Raw genomic sequence first — 23,139 nt, forward strand, 5'->3', positions numbered from 1 at the left:
ATCTCTTAAATAGGATATTCTAGAACAGATCTGTGATCTCTTCTTGTTTTGTGCATTGTACAAATTAAAAGAATGCCTCACCAGAAAAATCTTGGCTTTGTAAAAGGGGCTGTTACTTATTTCTATCTCTACACCCCTTCATGGCCAGGAGGATTTTTTAAACAAATTTTTGCATGAACATTGATAATACTGAGAAGTTTTGCATAAATGTCTAGGAAAGATGTCACTATTCCTTAAGTCAGTACTGTTTTGTGGAGTTTTGGTTCTAGAAAGAAGATGGAAATGAAATTTCAGATTTTTATGGTAGTGGCAGTGAATTTGCCAAAGTTAAGGTAATGTTAGCAGAAGTGATTGCAAGAATGAGAAGAGGGTGTGACCGTAAGTCTGGTGATCTGTAACAGGGAAACCTTTAGGAAGGCTGTAATGTAGCCACAGAATTTGGAAATGGATATTGATAAATGAATATGCAAAAAATTATTGTGATATTACATATGATAACTGATGCAGAAATTATACACCTAAAGCATTATAGTAGCAGGATTGAAAATCAAGAGAACATTTACTCTGAATATTATTTATTTTATTATTTTATTTAAACTTCAAGTTTCAGGCAAATTATTTTAGTCTTTAAATAAGAAGTCCTTTCCAAATAGTTGTTCCAAATATAGTAACGTTCCATTAGTCCAGCATCTGATTCTTTTGAAATCCTGATGGTTCAGTATCTAGCTCAGTTATTAGTATGATTTGTGAGCCTAGTGTCCAGATTGCAAACAAGGTATGTGGCCAGAAGCAAGGCCCTGGAGTGCAGCCAAGGTTAGGATCCAGACTAGCCTGAAGCTCAGTTGGGGTTCAGAGCACCAAGAGTCAAGAATAGGATAGTTTTGCATCCAGATGTGAGTAGAGAGTGTGTATATATTTTCCTCTGTTTGAACTCACAGGGTCACTGAAATGTTTACCGTACAACCGTGTAATATGTAACGTAAAAACTGAAATATAAGTGTTTGGGTATAAATAACAATACATCCATTAGCCCAGAAAACCTGTTAGTCCAGCATGATCAAATTTCCAAGGATACCTGAATAGAGGAGTTTTAATGTAAAACCATTTAATTTACATTTTGAAACTATAGGTACATTTTATAAATTAGTTTTTTACCACAGCTTTTATACAACAAAATAAAAAAAATAAATTTAGTTAAATTTGTCTCAGATTTCTTCACAAAGATTTCTAAATGTTTTTTTTTACACATCCTCAGTATAATTCTTGAATTTAAAATAGGATTACACTCTAATTCCCTAATTGTTTGCTTTTTTAAATTGCAAATTAAAGGTTTCACTCAATCTGAAGACAGTACACGATTAAATAATTATGGAGAAAGAGATACTTAGCTTCATTGACCTTGGACTAAGGAGCAAAAATCACCAAACCTTGTGCTCGTGATTACTTTCAAGTGATCTTAATCGTATGGTATAAAATTGAGAAAGATGTGAACTTGATTTGACTGTGAGGTCTCATATTTAAATACCTTGCTCTCTTGACCTATATATGAAGAGTGACCTGCTGATGTAATGTTATGCAGCTGGCAACATGACTCACAGTCAGCATATTTTGGAAGTTAAGAAAAGAGATTTAGTAAAGCTGTTTTTAGATTATCAGATATTTATTGCAGTGAAATAATATGCTTACACATCACACATACTGAGTACTGTGTACAGTTTTGGTCTCCATATTTTGTGAGGGGTGTGAAGCACTAGAGAGAGTTTAGAGAAGGGCAACAAGACTCATTCCAGGTCTGCAACGTAAGAGCTTTGAAGAAAGATTGAAAGAATTAAATCTTTGTAGCCTAAGTAAACGTAGAGTGAAAGGAGACGTGCTAGAAGTGTTCAAAATCATTAAGTGCATAAGTAAGGTGGATGCCAGCTGCTACTTAAATTAATTCATCAATGAGGACACAGCCATATGTGGGGACTGGTTAAAGGGAGATTTCAGACTAACATCAGGAAGCATTTCTTTACATATTGAGTTGTGGACACATGGAACAAGCTACCCAGTTCAAATCTAAACTTGATAGTTATTTAAACACAATATGTGAATAGGAATTTGGCAAGCTTTGTTGGGCTGAATAGCCTGTTCTTGTCAAAAACTTTCTAATGTTCTAATATTTGAACTAAAATAGTGTAATTTGGAGTTGTACAACATAGAAACAGGCCCTCCACTGTTTTCATACCAACCTTTTTGCTGATATACTGTGTATTTATTCCATTTACCTGCAATAGGTCTGTATCCTTCTACGTCTTGCCTATTTAAGCAGCTGTCTAAATGACTGTTAAACATAGTGATTGTATCTAAATTCCACCACTTTCTCTGGCAGTGAATTCCAGATATCAACCACTGTCTGTGTGAAAACAAAATTTCCCCGTCAAATCCCATTTATAACTCTTTCCTCTCACCTTAAACCTACGTCTTCTTGCTTTTGATACCCCTAATATTGGAAAAGATTTTGACCATTTACCCATCTATACTTGTTATAGTTTTATATACCTCTATCAGCTGCCTTCACTCCAGGGAAACAAGCCCAGCCTATTCAATCTCTCTTCATAGCTAAAATCCTTCAATCTTAATAACATTACAGTGAATCTCTTCTGTAGTACCTCAAAGGCAACCATATTCTTCCATTAGTATAGCAACCAGAACTGCAGATAATACTCTGAGTGTAGTCTGCTCAGTGTTTTGAAAAAGTAATATGATAATATCCCAAATGCTGTATTCCATGTCTCGATCTATGAAGGAAAGCATGTCTTTAAAGCCCTGGAACCATTAACAGTGCTGCTCTTCCATCAGCCAAATTTCTGCGATTTCAGTAACAACATAATTTAAAGTGCTGACCCATGCTCTGAGCTCATCCACCTTCTTGCATTAAAGTGTATGCAGTTAAACCTTACAGCCCTTTCATGCTCCCTAACCTTTCAGTCTACTCTGCCCAGTTTACTGCACATTTCTCCCTACTTGCTGCCTTACTGCTATGCTTCTCTCCACTCTTCTGATATTATGTGTTATAAATGAAGACCACTACATTATGGCCATTTGGTTACAGATATTGCCTTTACAAAATTCTCAAATCATTACCCAGAAATTCATAATAAGTAATAACATTTGTTCTTGTAAAATTTGTGTAGAAAAAGAAAGTAAATCAATGAACACTTCTTTTTAACAACTCACATTTCTTAACATGTGTAGATGTCACATGCTTGCACTATGGAGGATTACAAATCAGATTTCTAAGAACCCTGCACCTATTGCACAAGTTTATACTTGTACCTCAGACATTTCTATGTAATTTAAAAGTTTCGTTTTTGTGCCATGAAGAATTGCATAATTGTGATCTCAAATCTTGTTTGTCAGACTATACGTAAGGGGAATATAAATAATTTTATTTTAAAAAGGCAGCAGATGCAAAATACATTCAATTGTTACAGTTAGTACATGACAGCTTTGAAAAGGTTAGAATATTAAATACTGTTTAAACTGTTAACTTCAAACTCTCAGTAGCTCAAAATGATCTGTGTATTCTGAAGCAGGGGACTTAACACCCACAAGGGTTCTTGTCTTTATTAAATTGGCAGGCATATATTTATTGGCATAGTCAGTCCGGCACTTTGTTTTCATATTTAATTAGGGACGGAAGGGCTTATTCTGCACCACATCTCAATAAATAAATAAATACAGTTTAGCTGTAAGGTATTCCGTTCATGCAGTTACTAATATCTTACAATGAGAGATATACCTTTGAGGATTTTAAGTATTTATTCGGGGGTAGAACTGCTCGGAATTGCTTCACAGACTTCTTAATCTTTTCAGCTTAAAATGTTTCTATATGTTGATAATATTCCAAATTTAAACATTTATGCTGCACTTTTAATCCAGCTAACACCATCTTCTATTTGCTCTTTTTAGAAAACATCCTTTAATTTTATTATGCCAAAAATATTATTTTTGTAAATAATACAAAGACAAGTACCTTAAGGTTCTTAATACTGATGGGATGCCTATGGCCATTGCAGGCTAGATGTTGACTAGCCATAATTTTGGTAAAGACTTCGCCAAAAGCATTAGGGCACATGCCTGAAACAATTTTTTTGTCCTTTGCATGAGCCACAGCTGAGCCAATATTATAGTGAAAGATTGTATTGTGCACAATTGTTAAACGCCAAGCAGAATTCTTATTTCTTTGGTTAATTTTACAATACAGCTTATGCATGCATTATAATGTTTTTTTTAAACAAGTAGACTTCTTTTTCATTTACAGGTGGAAAACAGACCCAAGTACTATGGAAGAGAGTGAGTGCAGGTTTAGTTTTTAATTTGTGTTTCCTAAAACTGTTTAAAATTGTTATAAATGGAATAGCGGAAATAAATCGTCAAATAATAATTTGAATTGAATTTTATAAAAACTGCATTCTTTGTGTTTCTATTTGGGTAGCAAATTTGTAAGGCTTATGGTGCCACTGTGGCTTAGTGTTAGCATTCCTACCTCTGAGGTATAAGGTCAAGTTCCACCCTGAGACTTAAGCACAAAAATCTATACTCTAAATTAGATCTGAGCAAGTGCTGTATTGTCAGAAGTTTCAACCTGCAGATGCATTCTTAAACTGAGACCCCAGGTGAATATAAGTTACCATGGCACAATTGAAGAAGATCAGAAAAGTTAGATCCAGTGTCTCAGACAATACTTGTTCCTCTGGCAACAATACAAAAATTGGTTGTTTAGTCGTTTTTAACCAGTTTAGAGCTTACTGTGTGCAAATTGAATGCCATGATTCCTCAAACACAGCAGTGACTATGCTTTAGAAATACTTTATTGGGGGTTCCAGTGACGCCATCGTTCAGAATGGCAGCTTAAATCAACAGCTCCTCTGGAAAAACACATATTTTGCCCCATTAATAATCCATCAATTATAAGATCTTAGGAAAATATCTGAATTGATAAGGGGGGCAAGAATGGGGATAAAGAATGGAGATAAAAAAAAGCACCACTGCGGAGCCTATGGAAGAGAGAGGTACAGCATGCGGCTCTCCTACATGTGCGCGTGGCGGAGAGGCTGACACTGGGCCTCGTGCAGGCAAAGCAGTAAATGTGATAAGGATTTTGGAAGAGATAAGGGAAGTCCAAAAAGATATAAAGCAGCAACTCAATGATATAAAGTCAGAGCTCGCCAATGTCAATCAGAAAATAGCGGTGGCAGAGACTCGAGAAGATGGAAGATCGCGTGCAAAACGTGGAACAGATTCTAAGTAAGACGATAAAAGTATTAAATCAACAGGAAAGTAAATTGCTTGACCAGGAGGGAAGATCGTGACGGAAAATATCAGGATTTATAATGTTCCCGAAGGAGCGGAGGGATTGTCAATGATGGACTTTGTAGACAAGCTCCTGCAGGAAGCGCTGGGGAGATTCGTCAGACTACGGAGATTGAAATTGAAAGGGTGCACTGTTCGCTTATCCAGCGGCCTCCCGGAGACAGAGAAGGTAAACCGCACTCCATTGTACTTAGATTCCTTCGATTCAAGAGCAAGGCGGAGATTCTACGAAGGGCCTGGGTTAAGAAGAGGGTGTTTTGGAACGGGAAGTTAATATACTTCGATCATGATTACCCCCCGGCAGTCCTACAGAAACGGAAGGAATATTCCGAAGCGAAACAAATATTAAAGCAAGAAAAGATTAAATTCCAAACCCTGTACCCTGCTAAATGAGGGTATTTTACCAAGAAGGGATATGACTATATCAGACGGTGGAAGAGGCGACTACAGACATGAAGAACAGAGGACTGGCCATTACCGTGGTCAAACCAAGGGAAACTCTGGCTGAGCAGTTTTCCCAAACTGCTTGGGAAATAGTAAGACAACCTAGAAAGCAGGGGATAGGAACAGGACGAGAGAAGGATTTTAGGAAGAGACTGTCAGTTCTCCGAGGGCAGCCCTCACCTCCTCCAGAAGAGCCATAAGGTTTGGCTAACTGTAAAAGTGCTGATAAATTAAACGGAAGCAAAAATAGACAGTGATATACCTATCTCGAGAAATACGTGTTATAATGTGGATTTTATATTACTCAATTTTAAAAAAATCATTTATTCATTCCTTTTTTCCAAACCTAAATGAGGATATACACATGGGAGGAATACACAGGGAAATCATTTCTGTGTAATGGACATAGTTTTTTTTTTCACTTACTTTTACAGGTCCTGCAGTGGGGTCCCCCAAACCATAGGTAGGAGGGGCTATCCCCCACAGCTAGACTTTTCTTCTAGCCCAACCCAAGGTCATCTAGAGACCCCAGCCTTGGAACCACACCTTCCTTACCTTTCTTTTTATTATTCACTTGGTTCTGATTTGTTCAGGGAGTAGATCGATTAAGTTATATTCTGCAAATTTCAATGATATACTAACAGATATTATTAGAGAGTAAGACCATATATTTTGGGTATATACCTCAAGAATGGTTGAAAAGAGATAAATATAAATGTTTAATGAATGTACTGCTGGTGGCTGGTAAAAAGACCCTTACTAGGAAATGGTTATCTCAGGAGAGCCCAACTTTAAATGTATGGATGGAAGTTACAATAGCCATTTAGAAAATGGAGAAGATAACAACATCAGTTAGTTATAAGTTGGAACAATTTTATTCATACTGGAAAAAATGGTTTAACTACATAACATCTCATAGGCCTGATTTTATTCTCACAATCAATGAATACGTTAAAAAAAATCACTCCGTACTCTGTACATAGTTTTCTTCTTTTGATTGTTCTTTCTTTCCTCCTCTTTCTATAAGGGTATACTTCAGATAAATATTATGTGGAGATTTGTGACAAATATGATTATATGATATATATGTACAGTATCTGAAATACAACCTATGGAAATGTTTGTTTGACTCAATAAAATAATAAATTACAGAAAAATAAATACTTTATTGGCTGTAAATATTTTGGAACGAACTGAAGCTCTGAAAGGTGATATACAGGGCTAGAAAGTCCAACCCATCATTCTCTAGCTTGCTACTTCAGAGTAAAGGCTGTGATAGGCACTATTTGTGAACCCTCAACAGCTCTAACAAATTCCTAACCAAATCCCATGACTTGTGGAAGTCATGTAACTAGGCTTTGTGCACACTGATGATACCAGCATGAAAGACACATAGCCCTAAAATCTTGTTGTATTGGATGTACTGAATAGATAAACTTATTAAAAAGTGCTGTGTAGGACTGCTTAATTATTATCTTGGGAAGCTCATTATTCTCCAACAGAAAGGCATAATAGTTCCAGATTACATCAGGAATTTTATGGTCCAGAACGCCCATTGTACTCCAGGTATATTTTTCTTCAGCTGATGAGGCCATGATATATACCACTCAACAAATCCTTGAGAATCTAGCAGTTTTCAGGCAAATCGACTGCAATGCTAATCTAGTAGGTGAGCATGGGGGGACAACAACTGGGCCATCACAGACTGATGCCCAATTTAATGTCAACCACTCCCTTCCCCAAACTTTGTCCACCATGCCAGCAAGGCCTGACATAGACAAGTAAATTTAAGTTAGTAAATTAGTTTACTGTTGTCATATATATCAAGGTACAATGGAAAACTGTCTTGACTGCCATCCATACAGAACATTTCATTGCATCAATGCATTGATATAGTGCAAGGGAAAACAATGACATGTTACAGTTACAGAGACAATAAGGTGCAAGGCCTTAGTGAGGTGGATTATGAGGACAAGAGCCAGTTCTGATTGCACTAGGAAACTGTTCAATAGTCTCATAACAGTGGAATAGGTATCATTGAGCCTGGTCGTAGGTTCTTTCAGGCTTTTGTACCTTCAGTCTGATGGGAAGGGGAAGAAAGACTGTCCAGCGTGGCTGGAATCTTTGATTATGCTGGCTGTAAGCAGCATGAAGTATAGACAGTCTGTGGAAGGGAGGCTCCATGGTAAAAGCTAGGGTTAAACAATTCTCAAATGTGATTGAACTTCAACTGCTTCCTCATTTGCAGTGCAGTTGGTGATTGACAGTAAATGATAACATTACCATTGATGTTCTCAAGAGGTTATTTTATTTGTTTGGGATCTTGGAAGCAGAAGACTACAAATGAGCATGTTTTTATCATTGTATCTTTCTGATTCCATGACACTCTTTCATGGGATGTCCCACAGCTAGGGACCTCTATTATGCAATTGTCCAAATATGCTGAAAACTCCAGGCTGAATTGTGCCAGCAAAGGTAGTCCGTTAATGCAAAGATCTCCTCACTCCTGGCATCTTGTTCAAGTGGTTGAAAGCTTGCAGGCATGGTTATGGTTGAACAACTACATTGGTGCAATTTGCTTCCAACCTGAAACGAATTTCTGGCTCAAATGCTTATCTTTTGCTCTTTAAAGACTAGATGATGTAGATCTTGTCCTTCATGTGGACATGTTACTTTGAAGTGCTTGGTCAGTTACGCAGCATTTGCTTCATGTGATGAATACATATGGAAGTCTCTCAGAAACTGATTTTGGGCACAACTAAGCTGCTTTATGTATGGGCAAGATGATCAAGTAATAATGTAATTTAATGCTGTTAACCTATAAGTGATCCACAAATTTTGAAGGTGTTCATGCCTTCATAATCTTATTTAACTTAATTGCTCTGTTTTTGATTTGTGCCATTACCTTGACATTTCAACCTTTGTATTTTGTGTGCAGAGTAATAGGCAATTAGACTCAATCTTAGATTTCATAAAAACTTTGTGCAGGAAATTTCTGGTGAGTTGAATGTATTCAGAGAATTTGTAGTGTTGATTTTTTTTCTTGTATGCCTCTGAATTATAAACGAAAGTCAATGGCATTGTTGTTTTTGCAACTCTTTGTGGAAAGGGAAACACTGATGTTCTGAATGTCATGATTAACTAGGAATGAGTAATCTTATAGATCCGTGCTTTAGAAATAAATTAGTGCTCTGCTTAGTTCTTAGCCAAGTGAAACTTTTTCTTGCTAACAAACAAGAAAATTTATAAAAAAAAGACAATTGTGAAAGTTTACCAGCTAAGAACAACCATGCTGTTCATGTTCTCTCAGCCAGTGAAAATGAATCATATCATTGGTACTTGGCTACTGAGAGTGCAGTATGTAATGACCTGTTTTAACATGTATTCAGTTAATACGTACGTTACTGGGAACGTTACCCTGAATACTAAATGAGAGACTGGTGCAGTAAAACACCTCCTTTTGTTATAAGGCAGAAGAAATCCATTATTTTCAACATGACTTCCCCATAGTAGATCAGTGTGAAAAGTTATCCCAATTACCATTCCTACCATAGTAAAATAGACTTGTTCGTCTCATTTCATCAGTGCCTTGAAATTTCATGGTTTTAGAAAGAGGGCAAGAGCAAGAGATCTTGAAATTCCACAGATCGGGTGTCCCAGTATATACCGATAATGGCATGATTGCCTACCTCTGTTAAATTTTGTTGTATTGACTTAAGATGTGGTTGAGTTAGCATTTCTTCATTTTCACTCACACATCCATTGAAATAACTATTTCCAGTGTTATGTTTACATTGGATCCTATGTGATTTTTTTTTAAGTTAAAAGTTAATTTATTATCAAAGTACATATGTCACCATATACAACCCTGAGATTTATTTTCTTGCGAGCATTCCCAGTGAATACAAGAAACAATAGAATCAATGAAAGGCTGCATCAAGCAGGACAGACCAACAACCAATATGCAAAAGACAACAGTGCAAAAAATAAATAAATAATAAATAACAAATAAGTAATAAATGTGGAGAACAAGAGATGAGTCCTTGAAAGTGGGTCCATAGGTTGTGGCAACAGTGCAGTGATAGGGTGAGTGAAATTGAATGAAGTTATCCCCTCTGATTCAGGACCCTGATGGTTGAGGAGTAATAACTGTTCCTGAACCTGGTGGTGTGGGTCCTGAGGGTCCTGTACCATTTTCCTGATGGTAGCAGAGAGAAGAGAGCATGATCTGGGTAGTGGGGTCCTTGATAATGGATGCTACTTTCCTGCGACGGCGGGCCATGTAGTTGTGCTCAATGGTGGGGAAGGCTTTACCCGTGATGGACAGGGTTGTATATCCACTACTTTCTGTAGGCTTTTCTGTTCAAGGATATTGGTGTTTCCATACCAGATTGATGCAACCAGTCAATATACTCTCCACTGCTCATTATAGAAGATTATCAGTCTTCGATGACGTGCCAAACCTTCGCAAACTTTTTTTTAAAAAAAGTAGAGATGCTGACATGCTTTTTTTTGTAATGGCACTTGCGTGCTAGACCCAGGATATTGCTCTGAAGTGATAACACTGAGAAATTTTAAGTTGCTGACCCTTTCCATCTCTGATCCCTTGCTCATGGACCTTTGGTTTCCTCCTCCTAAAGTCAATAATTAGCTCTTTGGTCTTGCTCACGTTGAGTGAGAGGTTGTTGTGGCACTATTCAGCCAGATTTTCAGTCTCCCTGATTGATCACCACCTTTGATTTAGCTAACAATAATGGAGTCACTGCAAACTTAAATATGGCATTGCAGCTGTGCTTAGCCTTAGTCATAAGAATAAAGCAAGAGATCAGGGGGCAAAGCGCACAGCCTTGTGGTACACCTGTGCTGGTGGTGACTCTGGAGGAGATGTTATTGCCAATCTGAACTGACTGGTGACTGCAAGTGAGGAATTCAGGGATCTAGTTGCATAAGGAGGTATTGAGGCCAAGGATGAAGCTTATTGATTAGTTTGAAGGGACGATAGTATTGAATTCCCTGCTGTAGTCAATGAGGAGCATTCTGATGTATGTATGCATCTTCACTCTCCAGATGTTCAGGGTTGAGTGAAGAGAAAATGAAATAGCATCTGCTGTTGATCTGTTGTGACAGTAGGCAAATTAGAATGGGTTCATGTTGCTGCTCTGACAGGAATTGATGTTCCATCACCCACCTCTCACTTTATCACTGTAGATGTAAGTACTACTGAACGTTAGTCATTGAAGCAAGTTACAATGTTCTTCTTGAGCACCAGTATAATTGAAGCCTGCTTGAAACAGGAGGGTACCTCAGACTTCCAGAATGAGAGGTTAATGAAGGTAGAGCAGTAGAAGTAGTGTATATGGATTTCAGAATGGCATTTGATAAGGTACCCCATGCAAGGCTTATTGAGAAAGTAAGGAGGCTTGGGATCAAAGAGAACCTTACTTTGTGCATCCAGAATTGGCTTGCCCACGGAAGGCAAAGAGTGGTTGTACACAGGTCATATTCTGCATGGAGGTCAGTGACCAGTGGTGTGCCTCAGGGTTCTGTTCTGGGACCCCTTCTCTTCGTGATATTTATAAATGACCTGGATGAGGAAGTGGAGGGATGGTTTAGTAAATTTGCTGACAACACAAAGATTGGGGGTGTTGTGGATAGTGTGGAGGGCTGTCAGAGGTTACAGTGGGACATCAATAGGATGCAAAACTGGGCTGAGAAGTGCCAGATGGAGATCAACCCAGATAAGTGTGAGGTGGTTCATTTTGGTAGGTCAAATATGATGGCAATGTGGAGGATCAGAGGGAGCTTGGGGCCTGCTGTTGCGCAGGTTGACTCTATGGTTAAGAAGGCATAAGGTGCATTGGCTTTCATCAACCGTGGAATTGAGTTTAAGAGCCGAGAGGTAATTGTTACAGCTTTATAGGACCCTGGTCAGACCCCACTTGGAGTACTGTGCTCAGTTCTGGTCACCTCACTACAGGAAGGATGTGGAAACTAGAAAGGGTGCAGAGGAGATTTACACGGATGTTGCCTGGATTGGGGAGCATACCTTATGAGAATAGGTTGAGTGAACTCGGTCTTTTCTCCTTGGAGCTGCAGAGGATGAGAGGTGACATGATAGAGGTGTATAAGATGATGAGAGGGATTGATCATGTGGATAGTCAGAGGCTTTTTCCTCGGGCTGAAATGGCTAGCGCAAGAGGGCACAGTTTTAAGGTGCTTTGAAGTAGGAGATATCAGGGTTAAGTTTTTTACGCAAAGAGTGGTGAGTGCGTGGAATGGGCTGCCAGCGACGGTGGTAGAGGTGGATACGATAGGGTTTTTTAAGAGACTCCAGTATAGCTACATGGAGCTTAGAAAAATAGAGGGCTATGGGTAACCCTAGGTAATTTCTAAAGTAAGTACATGTACGGCATAGAATTGTGGGCCAAAGGGACTGTTTTGTATTGTAGGTTTTCCATGTTTCTTCTAATAAGAGTGCGATAAGACCGCTGAATCCAAGCACCACAAAGAGTTTATCATGAAACACGGACCCCTAGCTCTTGCCTTCCCTGAGTCAGCAGTTTAGTCCATCCTCTGTATTGAGAAGACTTTAGGTCTTACTGATGCATCTGACATGTCTGGAATGAGCCATATCTTTCTGAAACATAACGCAGCAATTCCTCATTTCCCTCCGATACAACAATTTTTCCCTTAGGTTCTCAGTGTTGTTCTCCAGTCACTGTACATTTGCTAAAAAGATACCGGGTAGAGAAAGTTTCATATCTCAGTATTTTAGTCTGGTTTGCAGTCCTTCCCTCCTCCCTCTCTTATGGCCATGGTGGTGCACCTTTGTACCTGCATTCTTGAGAGTTAAGCCCACTGTGTCCTTCAGAAGATTGTGAAATTGCTGGTTTGTTAAGACAGTTCAAAAGTATGGTACTTAAAGGGAAATTACAGGCTACAGTTTGCCGTTAGAATAGCACCATCATCTTTCACTAGCAATATCTTGGAGTTTTAGTCTTACCCCAATTTTAGTGCGGTCATTCTATCTGTCACTTTTCAAATTTATTTTCCCTGTTATTTCTTTAAAAGTGATTCCTCTAATTTGAAATTTTTTACTCCTATAGATGCCTCATAAAAATATAAGATTGTATTTAATTGCTGAAACTGATCTGTATGCAGGAATTATTTTATTACAAAAGAGCCACATAAATTGCAGAATGCTGTAGCTGCAGCATTTTATGACAAAATTTCATTTCTTTTTGCAAATAGGTTTCATGGAATGATTTCACGAGAGGCAACCGATCATCTGCTAAGTGTAGCAGAGGGAAGTTACATTATTCGGGAAAGCCAGCGTCAACCTGGTACCTATACCTTGGCACTGCGGTTAGTGGTAATTTATATATTTAAATCCTCAGTGAAATTTTGAACTACATATGTTACTAGCTAAATTGATAGCTATTCATAAAATAAAATGATAGAGCTAATGTATTAATAGAAAATATTTGAGATTTACATTATGCCTTTATCATTCGATTGTCTTGTACAGTAACATTTCCAAAATCGATTGCATATTTAGCTTTTCCTTGCTCAACTTATGTCATGGTTTCACATTATACTGCTCAGAGAGTTGCTTCTTTCAAACTTGATGATTTTAAACATGCATGACTGTTGACCACAATTAACCTTTTTTTAAAAAAAAGGAAGACATTCCTTTGGACTACATGCTGCTGTGCCTGAAACCTGAGGCAAATCCCTAGTGTCTACAGAGCAGAGAGAAACAGTGATCTCATGTTACGTGAATGAAGTCACAGAGAAAATTACTGGTAGATACCAAGCAGCTTCTTTATTTGACGAAAGTAAAGAAGGCATCATATGGGGATGCTTTCGGTCAAAAGGTCTCACTGGCCCAGTGTGGGGCTCAGTATTTTATGTGCTACGCATCAGAGGACAATTCCATATTTACAAGGTATGGACAATACTTTCTTTGAAACTACACAGAAACTTCATGTCTCCATATTCGCATACACACCATAGACATCCAAATGAATTTTAATCAGTATGGTCTGGTCTAAGATTCACTGCTTTTAGGAACCCATTGTTCAGAGCTGCAGTCCAAATTAAATCCATAGTACATATTCAGATGTGTAGACTGGTAGCCAAAGTCATTTGCTGAATGTAAATGTGCCAAACACAAAAATTGTTCTAACACTCATAACTACACAGTTTGATGTGATAATAACCAAGGCATTGTGTAGGAGCTGTCTGTGAGGACTTTGTACTGGAATATATGATGCAGTTGCTCAGCGCTGAGATGCAGGGTACAACCTGATTGGTACAGTAAGTGGACCATTATTAGGGATTAGCAAGTTCTGGCACTGATGTTGTTGTACACCTCCACCCGTATGTTTAGATCAACTGGAACTGGAGATCTGTGTCGCCAGACAAAATGATGTGGGACATCATTTCCAAAAGAAGTTGCTAATAGAACCACAATCTCTGGACAGTTCATCAGCAAGTGCAGCATCTTCCCTCAGGCAGTGCTGTGCAGCTGAACTGCTCATACTAAACTGCTACTGTGCAGCCTTATTCTTGGTGCCTCTTCACACCCTACTTCATGTGGTGATGTGATCACTTTAATAGTTCCATGTCTGTGGGAGCACCAACAGTGAAGGGCTGAACACTTGGCCAAGTTGCTGGTATCAGAGAAAGGTCAGTAACACCTTTCTCTGTGACCCATTTTAGAATGAATTCCACCTACACTTTTGGTCTTGGGGAAAGTATTCTGATCTTAAAACATAGTTTCAGGATATACACATACACATTCACCACGTGGCTTGGGTTAATTTTTAGGAATACTGAGAACTTTTAATGCTGGAGGAAGATGTGAGTCAGGCAGCATCAGCAAATGGAAATAGTGAATGGTTCACAGCAAGGCCTTTCATCTGGTTAGAAAGATGGAGGGGAGATGGCCAGTATAAAACGGTGAAGGGAGTGGGTGGCACTGTAGCATAGTGGTTAGCACAACTCTTTACAGTACCAGTGGCCCAGATTTAATTCCTCTATTGTCCTCGTGACCGCATTGGTTTCTTCCAGGTGTTCAGTTTCTTACCTTAGTCCAAAGATGTACTAGTTGATAAATTGTCCTGTCATTAGGCGCACGTTAAATTGGGAGTTGTTGGCCAGCACACCTTGAAGGGCCAGAAGGGCCTGTTCCGCGCTGTATCTCAATAGATAAATTAATTAAGCAAAAAAGCAAGAAATGGATCCGGTGAGGAAGGGTGAAAGGCAGATGGAGAAAGGAAGTAAACAAAAGCTGAGATCTGATAGGTGGAGGTAAAAAAGTGCTGCAGATGATGGAATCAGACGAGAAGAATGTGGAGTATGGAATCAAATAAGGGAGGTGGGGTGGGCAGATAGGAGCAAAGGGGGGGAATCATTGGAAAATAAAGAATATAAAGGAGGATAGTAAAAGCTGCTTTAGGTATGTGAAGAGGAAAAAATTAGTTAAGACCAAAGTTGGGCCCTTGAAGACAGAAATGGGTGAATTTATTATGGGGAACAAAGAAATGGCAGATGAGTTGAACAGGTACTTTGGATCTGTCTTCACTAGGGAAGACACAAACAGTCTCCTAGATATAATAGTGGCCAGCAGACGTAGGGTAACAGAGGAACTGAAGGAAATTCACATTAGGCAGAAAATGGTGTTGGATAGACTGATGGGACTGAAGGCTGATAAATCCCCAGGACCTGATGGTCTGCATCCCAGGGTACTTAAGGAGGTGGCTCTAGAAATCGTGGACGCGTTGGTAATCATTTTCCAATGTTCTATAGATTCAGGATCAGTTCCTGTGGATTGGAGGGTAGCTAATGTTATCCCACTTTTTAAGAAAGGAGGGAGAGGGAAAACAGGGAATTATAGACCAGTTAGCCTGACATCAGTGGTGGGGAAGATGCTGGAGTCAATTATAAAAGATGAAATAGCAGCACATTTGGATAGCAGTAACAGGATCGGTCTGAGTCAGCATGGTCTTATGAAGGGGAAAACATGCTTGACTAATCTTCTGGAATTTTTTGAGGATTTAACTATGAAAATGGACAAGGGAGAGCCAGTGGATGTAGTGTACCTGGACTTTCAGAAAGCCTTTGATAAGGTCCCACGTAGGAGATTACTGGGCAAAATTGGAGCACATGGTATTGGGGGTAGGGTACTGACATGGATAGAAAATTGGTTGGCATACAGGAAACAAAGAGTAGGGATTAACGGGCCCTTTTCAGAATGGCAGGCAGTGACTAGTGGGGTACTGCAAGACTCGGTGCTGGGACCGCAGCTATTTACAATGTACATTAATGATTTAGATGAAGAGATTAAAAATAACATTAGCAAATTTACAGATGACACAAAGCTGGGTGGCAGTGTGAAATGTGAGGAGGATGTTATGAGAATGTAGAGTGACATGGACAGGTTGAGTGAGTGGGCAGATGCATGGCAGATGCAGTTTAATGTGGATAAATGTGAGGTCATGCCTGTGGCAAGAACAGGAAGGCAGATTACTATCTGAATGGTGTCAAGTTAGGAAAAGGGGAAGTACAACGAGATCTAGGTGTCCTTGTTCATCAGTCACTGAAAGTAAGCATGCAGGTACAGCATGCAGTGAAGAAAGCTAATGGCATGTTGGCCTTCATAACAAGGGGAGTTGAGTATAGGAGCAAAGAGGTCCTTCTGCAGTTGTACAGGGCCCTGGTGAGATCACACACCTGGAGTATTGTGTACAGTTTTGGCCTCCAAATTTGAGGAAGGACATTCTTGCTATGGAGGGAGTGCAGCACAGGTTCACTGGGTTAATTCCAGGGATGGCGTGAATGTCATATGTTGAAAGATTGGAGCGACTGGGCTTGTGTACACTGGAATTTAGAAGGGTGAGAGGGAATCTGGTTGAAACACATAAGATTATTAAGGGATTGGACATGCTAGAGGCAGGAAACATGTTCCCGATGTTGGGGGAGTCCAGAACCAGAGGCCACAGTTTAAGAATAAGTTGTAGGCCATTTAGAACGGAGTTGAGGAAAAACTTTTTCACCCATAGAGTTGTGGATCTGTGGAATGCTCTGCCTCAGAAGGCAGTGGAGGCCAATTCTCTGGATGCTTTCAAGAAAGAGTTAGATAGAGCTCTTAAAGATAGTGGAGCCAAGGGATATGGGGAGAAGGCAGGAACGGGTTCTGATTGTGGATAATCAGCCGTGATTACAGTGAATGGCGGTGCTGGCTCGAAGGGCCGAATGGCCTACTCCTGCACCTATTGTCTAAAAAGTGTGGATGATATTTCGATGGAGGGTTACAAGAAGAAGCAAGAAGCAGGGTGATGGGATGGATATTGGAGCTGCTGGGTAGATCAGGAGGAATGAGAAAATGGACAAAGTGAATCTGAAATTGGAGAATTCAATGTTCATACTGTTGAATTGTAGACTACCCAAGCAAAATACAAGATTTATGGTTAACCTCACCTTGGCAGTGGTTGAGGCCAAGGATAGTGTTTGTGTTGGAATGGGGAAGAGAATTAAAAAGGCTAGCAACTGTGATCCCCATTAGGTCATGATAGAGTAGTTGCCGAGTCTCCATCTGGTCTCACTAATGTAGAGGAGACCATATTAGGTGCACCGAATGCAATGAACAAGGCCAGAGGAAATAGATTATGAATGTCTGCCTCGTTCGGAAGAACCTTATTAGTCTGGATTTTGGTGAGGAAACAGGTGTGAGGACAGGTGTTACACATTCTGTGGTTACAGGGGGAAAGTATGTGGGTATAGAGGTTAGTGAGGTGTGATGGAGAGAGAGACACCTGCAGGAAATGGGTGAGAAGGGGAAGATGTGTTGGAATTGTGTTGTAGCTAGCAAAGTTGCAAAGAATAACGTGCTGGATGTGTAAGCTGGTGGGCTGAAAGGTGAGAACCAGGGGAACTCTCCCTGTTCTATCTAGGGGGGACTTTGTGAGTAAGGAACTCATCAACAATGCTGGGGGCTGTGTCTCACTTTCTGAGATGGGGGAACATCACATATGCCCTAGAGTCGGAAGGTTTAAATGCTTATGCCATTAGATTGTAGAATTTTATCGCAAGGTACAAACATAATCCATATAGGATCAGAAAATTTTCTAGATGAATCGCTAAGTAATAAAAAAGGGCAGAAGATGTTTGTGATTCTGAGTGTAATTTAGTTAATATTCTAATTTTTGAGGTTAAAACATTGAGTGCATTAATGTCCTAATGTTTAAGATTATGGTGTATAAGATGATGAGAGGCATTGATTGTGTGGATAGTCAGAGGCTTTTTTCCAGGGCTGAAATGGCTAGCATGAGAGGGCACAGTTTTAAGGTGCTTAGAAGTAGATACAGAGGAGATGTCGGGTAAGTTTTTTATGCAGTGAGTAGTGAGCATATGAACTGGGCTGCCGGCGACGATGGTGGAGGAGGATACGATAGGATCTTTTAAGTGACTCCTGGGTAGGTACATGGAGCTTAGAAAAATAGAGGGCCTTTTTCTACTTGGCTCAAACACAAGCTGCTTGTAAAAACTATCTTGTCGGCATTCTACACATTCTCTTTCTTGGGATTCAGCACCAACCTGATTTTCCCAATCTACCTACACATTGAAATCCCCCATGACTAATATCAATATTGCAATTTTTATATTCCTTTTCTATCTCTCATAATTTGTGCCACACATCTTGGCTACTGTTCTAACTGAAGGTGTTGTATCTAAATGCACGTAGTATACAGAATAAGGTAGATGAACTTGCAGCATAGTTGCAGATTGGCAAGTATGATGTTGTAGGCATCACAGAATCATGGCTGAAAGATCATAGCTGGGAGCTTGATGACCAAGAATACACATTGTATTGAAAGAATAGGCAAGAAGGCAAAGGGGGGTGGCATTGATCTATTGGTAAAAAATGAAATCAAATCATTAGAAAGCGGTGACATAGGGTTGGAAAGTGTTGAATCGTTGTGGACAGAGCTCAGGAACTACAAGGGTAAAAAGAACTTGACTGGAGTTGTATATAGACCCCCAAACAGTAAAAAAGATGTTACCTACAAATTACAAGGGGAGGTAGAAAATGCATGCCAAAAGGGAATTGTTACAATAATCATGGGGACTTCAATATGCAGGTAGATTGGGAAAATCAGGTTGGTGTTGGATTACAGGAAGGGGAATTTCTAGAGTGCCTATGAGATGGCTTTTTAGAGCAGTTTGTGGTTGAGCCCACTAGAAGATCAGCTATTCTGGACTGGGTGTTGTGCAATGAACCAGAATTGATTAGAGAACTTAAGGTAAAAGAACCCTTGGAGCAATTCATCATAATATGATCGAATTCACTCTGAAATTTGAGAAAGAGAAGCTAAAGTCAGATGTATCAGTATTACAGTGGAGTAAAGCGAATTACAGGGGTATGAGAGAGGAGTTGGTCAGATTGTTTGGAAAAGAACACTGGCAAGGATGATGGCAGAGCAGCAACAGCTGAAAATTCCGGAAGCAATTCGGAAGGCTCAGGATATAAACATCCCAAAGAGTATTCTAAAGGAAAGGTGACACAACCATGGCTAACAAGAGAAGGAAAAGCCAAAGAGGACATATAATAGAGCAAAAATTAGTGGGAAATTAGAGAATTGGGAAACTTTTTAAAAAAAAAAAAAAAAAACAACAACAGAAGGTATCTAAAAAGTCACTTAGAAGGTAAAGATGGAATATGAAAGTAAGTTAGCCAGTAATATTAAAGAGGATAGCAATAGTTTTTTCAGATACATGAGTGTGAAAGAGAGGAGAGAGTACATTTCAGACCACTGGAAAACTCTGCTGGAGAGGTAGTAATGAGGGATAAGGAAATGGCAGATGACCTAAATTGTGTCAGTATTCACTGTGGAAGACACTAGCAGTTTGGTGGAAGTTCCAGATGTCGGAGTCATGAAGTATATGAAGTTACCATTACTAGAGAAGGTTCTTGGGAAACTGAAAGGTCTGAAGGCAGGTAGGTCACCTGGACCAGATTACATACACCCCAGAGTTCTGAAAGAGGTGTCTGAAGAGATCATGGAGGCATTAGTAATGATCCTTCAAGAATCACTAGATTCTGGAATAGTTCTGGAAGACTGGAAGATTGCAAATGTCACTCCACTCTTCAAGAAGGGAAAGGGAGGCAGAAGAAAGGAAGCTATAGGTCAGTCAGTCTGACCTCAATGGTTGGGAAGATGTTGGAGTCGATCATTAAGGATGGAGTCTCAGGGTACTTGGAGGAACATGATAAAATAGGCCAGAGTCATCATGGTTTCCTAAGGGAAAACCTTGCCTGCCAAATCTTTTGGAGTTCTTTGAAGAAGTAACAAGCAGAATAGACAAAGGAGAATTGGTTGATGTTGTGTACTTGGATTTGCAGAGGGCCTTTCACAAGTTGCCATACAATGAGGCTGCTTAACAAGCTATGAGCCCATGGGTATTACAGGAAAGATTCTAGCATGGGTAAAGCAGTTACTGATTGGCAGAATGCAAAGGGTGGGAATAAAGGGCACTTATTCCTGGTTGACTGCCAGTGACTAGTGGTGTTCCATAGGGGCCTGTGTTAAAACCAATTCTTGGATGATGGAATCAATGACTTTGTTGCAAAGTTTGCAGACAATATAAAGATAGAATGCAGGGCAGGTAGTTTTGAGGAAGTAGAGAGGCTACAGAAGGACAGACAGATTGGGACAAAGGGCAAAGAAATGGCAGATTGAATAGTGTCAGAAGTGTTTGGTCATGCATTTTGCTGGAAGAAATGTAAGGGTTGACTATTTTCTAAATGGAGAGAAAATACAAAAAATGGAGAGGCAAAGGGACTTGGGAATCCTTGTACAGGATTCCCTAAAGGTTAATTTGCAGGTTGAGTCTGGTGAGGAAGACAAATGCAGTGTTAGCATTCATTTCAAGAGGGCTATAAATAGAAACAAGGATGTAATGTTGAGACTTCTGTAAAGCTTTTTCCTCGCAACACATCCACAAGAGCAGAGAAGTGCCCCAAGGAATGAACAACAGTTAAACATGAGAACCCCTAAGACCCCCCCCCGCTCCCCCTCCCACGCATATGCGGCAGCGAGCAACAATTCCCCCCTCCCTCCACCAGCAAAAAAACATACATCGGTACTGTTACCGAACCCAAGCGTGTGCTAAGCAATAGCAAAGACACAGACCAAAGTTACCCCAAAGGCTTCGCATTTCATCCGAAATTCGACAACCCACAGGTTCTCTCTCTCCCTGGCAAGGGAGAGGGAGGTGCCCCCCCATTTTCACAGCGAGCAGGAGACATAACAACAACCCGCTGGTTTACGATGTTAAAAGTCCGTATCATCGCTTTTTTCGAGCTCTGTGTCTGAAGATCGCAAAGACCTTGGGTCTTCAGGCCCACAGCAAAAGATTTTCCAGCCTCCCCGATGACACACAAGTCTCCTGCCATGACACCAACCCTCGATCCACCCGTCTCCAGAGCCCCGAGATCTTAGGCTTCTGAACACGATTGACATTCTCAGGCCAAACCCTTGGTATGTTGAATAGCAGCCAGTCGTGGAACCCCCGAGCACGGGCCCCATTCCTGCAAAGAACCGAAGCCTGCGTGTAACTCCAGGTCAAGGTCTTCAAAAGAACCCTGACAGGGAAAAATAAAGATATTAAAGATAGAAATAGAGCTGTTTCCAAAGATGCAAGCAAAGGACTTGCCATTTGGCGTCATCAACCCTCCTAAACTCCACCTTGTGGAGAAAGACGTTGTTAAGCATGCATACAAGGTCAGGAATCAAAAGGTGGAGCATGCTAGAACTAATATTCTGAGCTGCGTATATTTCAATGTAAGCAGTATTGTGGGAATGGTCAATGAGTTTAGCGCATATATCAGCACATGGAATTAGTTGCAAGAAACATAAGACTGTGCTAGTGGGTGATTTCCACATACTGTAAAAGGTTTAGATGGGGAATGTATGTTCAGGAAAGTTTCCTTTATCAGTACGCAGCAGTCCCAACTGGAGAGAATGTGATACTAGATCTCCTTTTAGGTAATGAGACAGGGCACATGACAGAAGTTTGTATAGGGGAACCATTTTTGCATCCATTGATCATAATGACATTAGTTTCAAGGTAATTGTTGAAAAGGAAAGGTCTACTCCTCGGTTTGAGATTCTAAATTGGAGAAAGGCCAATTTTGATGACATCAGAAAGGATCTGCCAAGTGTGGATTGGGATGGGTTGTTTTCTGGCAAAGGTGTACTTGATAAGTAGGAGGCTTTCAAAAGTGAAATTTTGAGAATATCGAGTTTGTTTGTTCCTGTCAGAATAAAAGGCAAGGATAACTGGTTTAGAGTTATCCTTGGTTTTCGAGAAATATTAAGGCCCTGGTTAAGAAAAAAGGGGTGTATAGCAGGTAAGATACTTCTAAGAATTTTGATGACAAGAGCTAAAAGTAAGATACAAGCTGAAATAGGTAAAGAACAATCTGGTTTTGTGAAAGACAAAGGTATAAGAAATGCGATATTGATGTTAAGGATACTATCAGAACGAGCTATTCAAATGCAAAAAGATTTGTTTGTTTTATCGACTACACAAAAGCATTTGATAAAGTGAAACACAATAAGTTATTCGAAATATTACAGGAAACTCTAGATCTAGATTCGAAAGACCTCCGCCTAATCAGAAATCTGTACTGGGAACAAACTGCCGCTGTAAGAATAGATGGAGAAGTGAGTCAGTTTACAAAAATCAAGAGATGCGTTAGACAAGGGTGTGTTTTCTCCCCTGATTTGTTTAATGTGTACAGTGAAACATATTACATATTAAATATTACATATAAAAAGACATCTTGGGTATCAAAGTTGGTGGTGAAAACATCAATAATTTTAGATATGCGGATGACACTGTGTTAATTGCAAGTACGGAGGAAGAACTACAAAACTTAATTGATCTAATTGTTGAAGAAAGTGCAAAAATGGGTCTATCTATCATTTGCAAAAAGACAGAATGTATGGTGATATCCAAAAAGAAGGAGAATCCTATCTGCAGGCTGAGAATAAACGGGGAAGACATAAAACAAGTACAGAACTTTTGCTACTTAGGAAGCTGTGTGACATCAGATGGCAGGTGTGACATGGACATCAAAAGAAGAATAGGGATGGCAAAAGACATCTTTACGAGAATGAAGAGTATAATGACCAATACAAAACTAGGCATGACAACCCGCCTCAGAGCACTGAAATGTTACATTTATCCAGTTATGTTATATGGCTCAGAATGTTGGACAATATCGAGTAACACGAGGAAACAAACTAGAGCAGCAGAGATGTGGTT

The 23,139-nt window shown here is 39.7% G+C and overlaps 1 protein-coding gene across 1 annotated transcript in view; it reads left to right on the top strand.

The window, feature by feature from the left end:
- Window positions 1–23,139, top strand: part of chn1 (chimerin 1) — a 112,360-nt gene that overhangs the window by 25,196 nt on the left and 64,025 nt on the right. Inside the window, exons 5-6 of the mRNA XM_072259642.1 lie at window positions 4,307–4,338; window positions 13,054–13,167. Coding sequence (XP_072115743.1) covers window positions 4,307–4,338; window positions 13,054–13,167 — 146 coding nt within the window. The remainder of the gene's footprint in view (window positions 1–4,306; window positions 4,339–13,053; window positions 13,168–23,139) is intronic.

Source organism: Mobula birostris, chromosome 6 (genome assembly GCF_030028105.1).
Source record: "Mobula birostris isolate sMobBir1 chromosome 6, sMobBir1.hap1, whole genome shotgun sequence".
Classification (NCBI taxonomy): Eukaryota; Metazoa; Chordata; class Chondrichthyes; order Myliobatiformes; family Myliobatidae; genus Mobula; species Mobula birostris.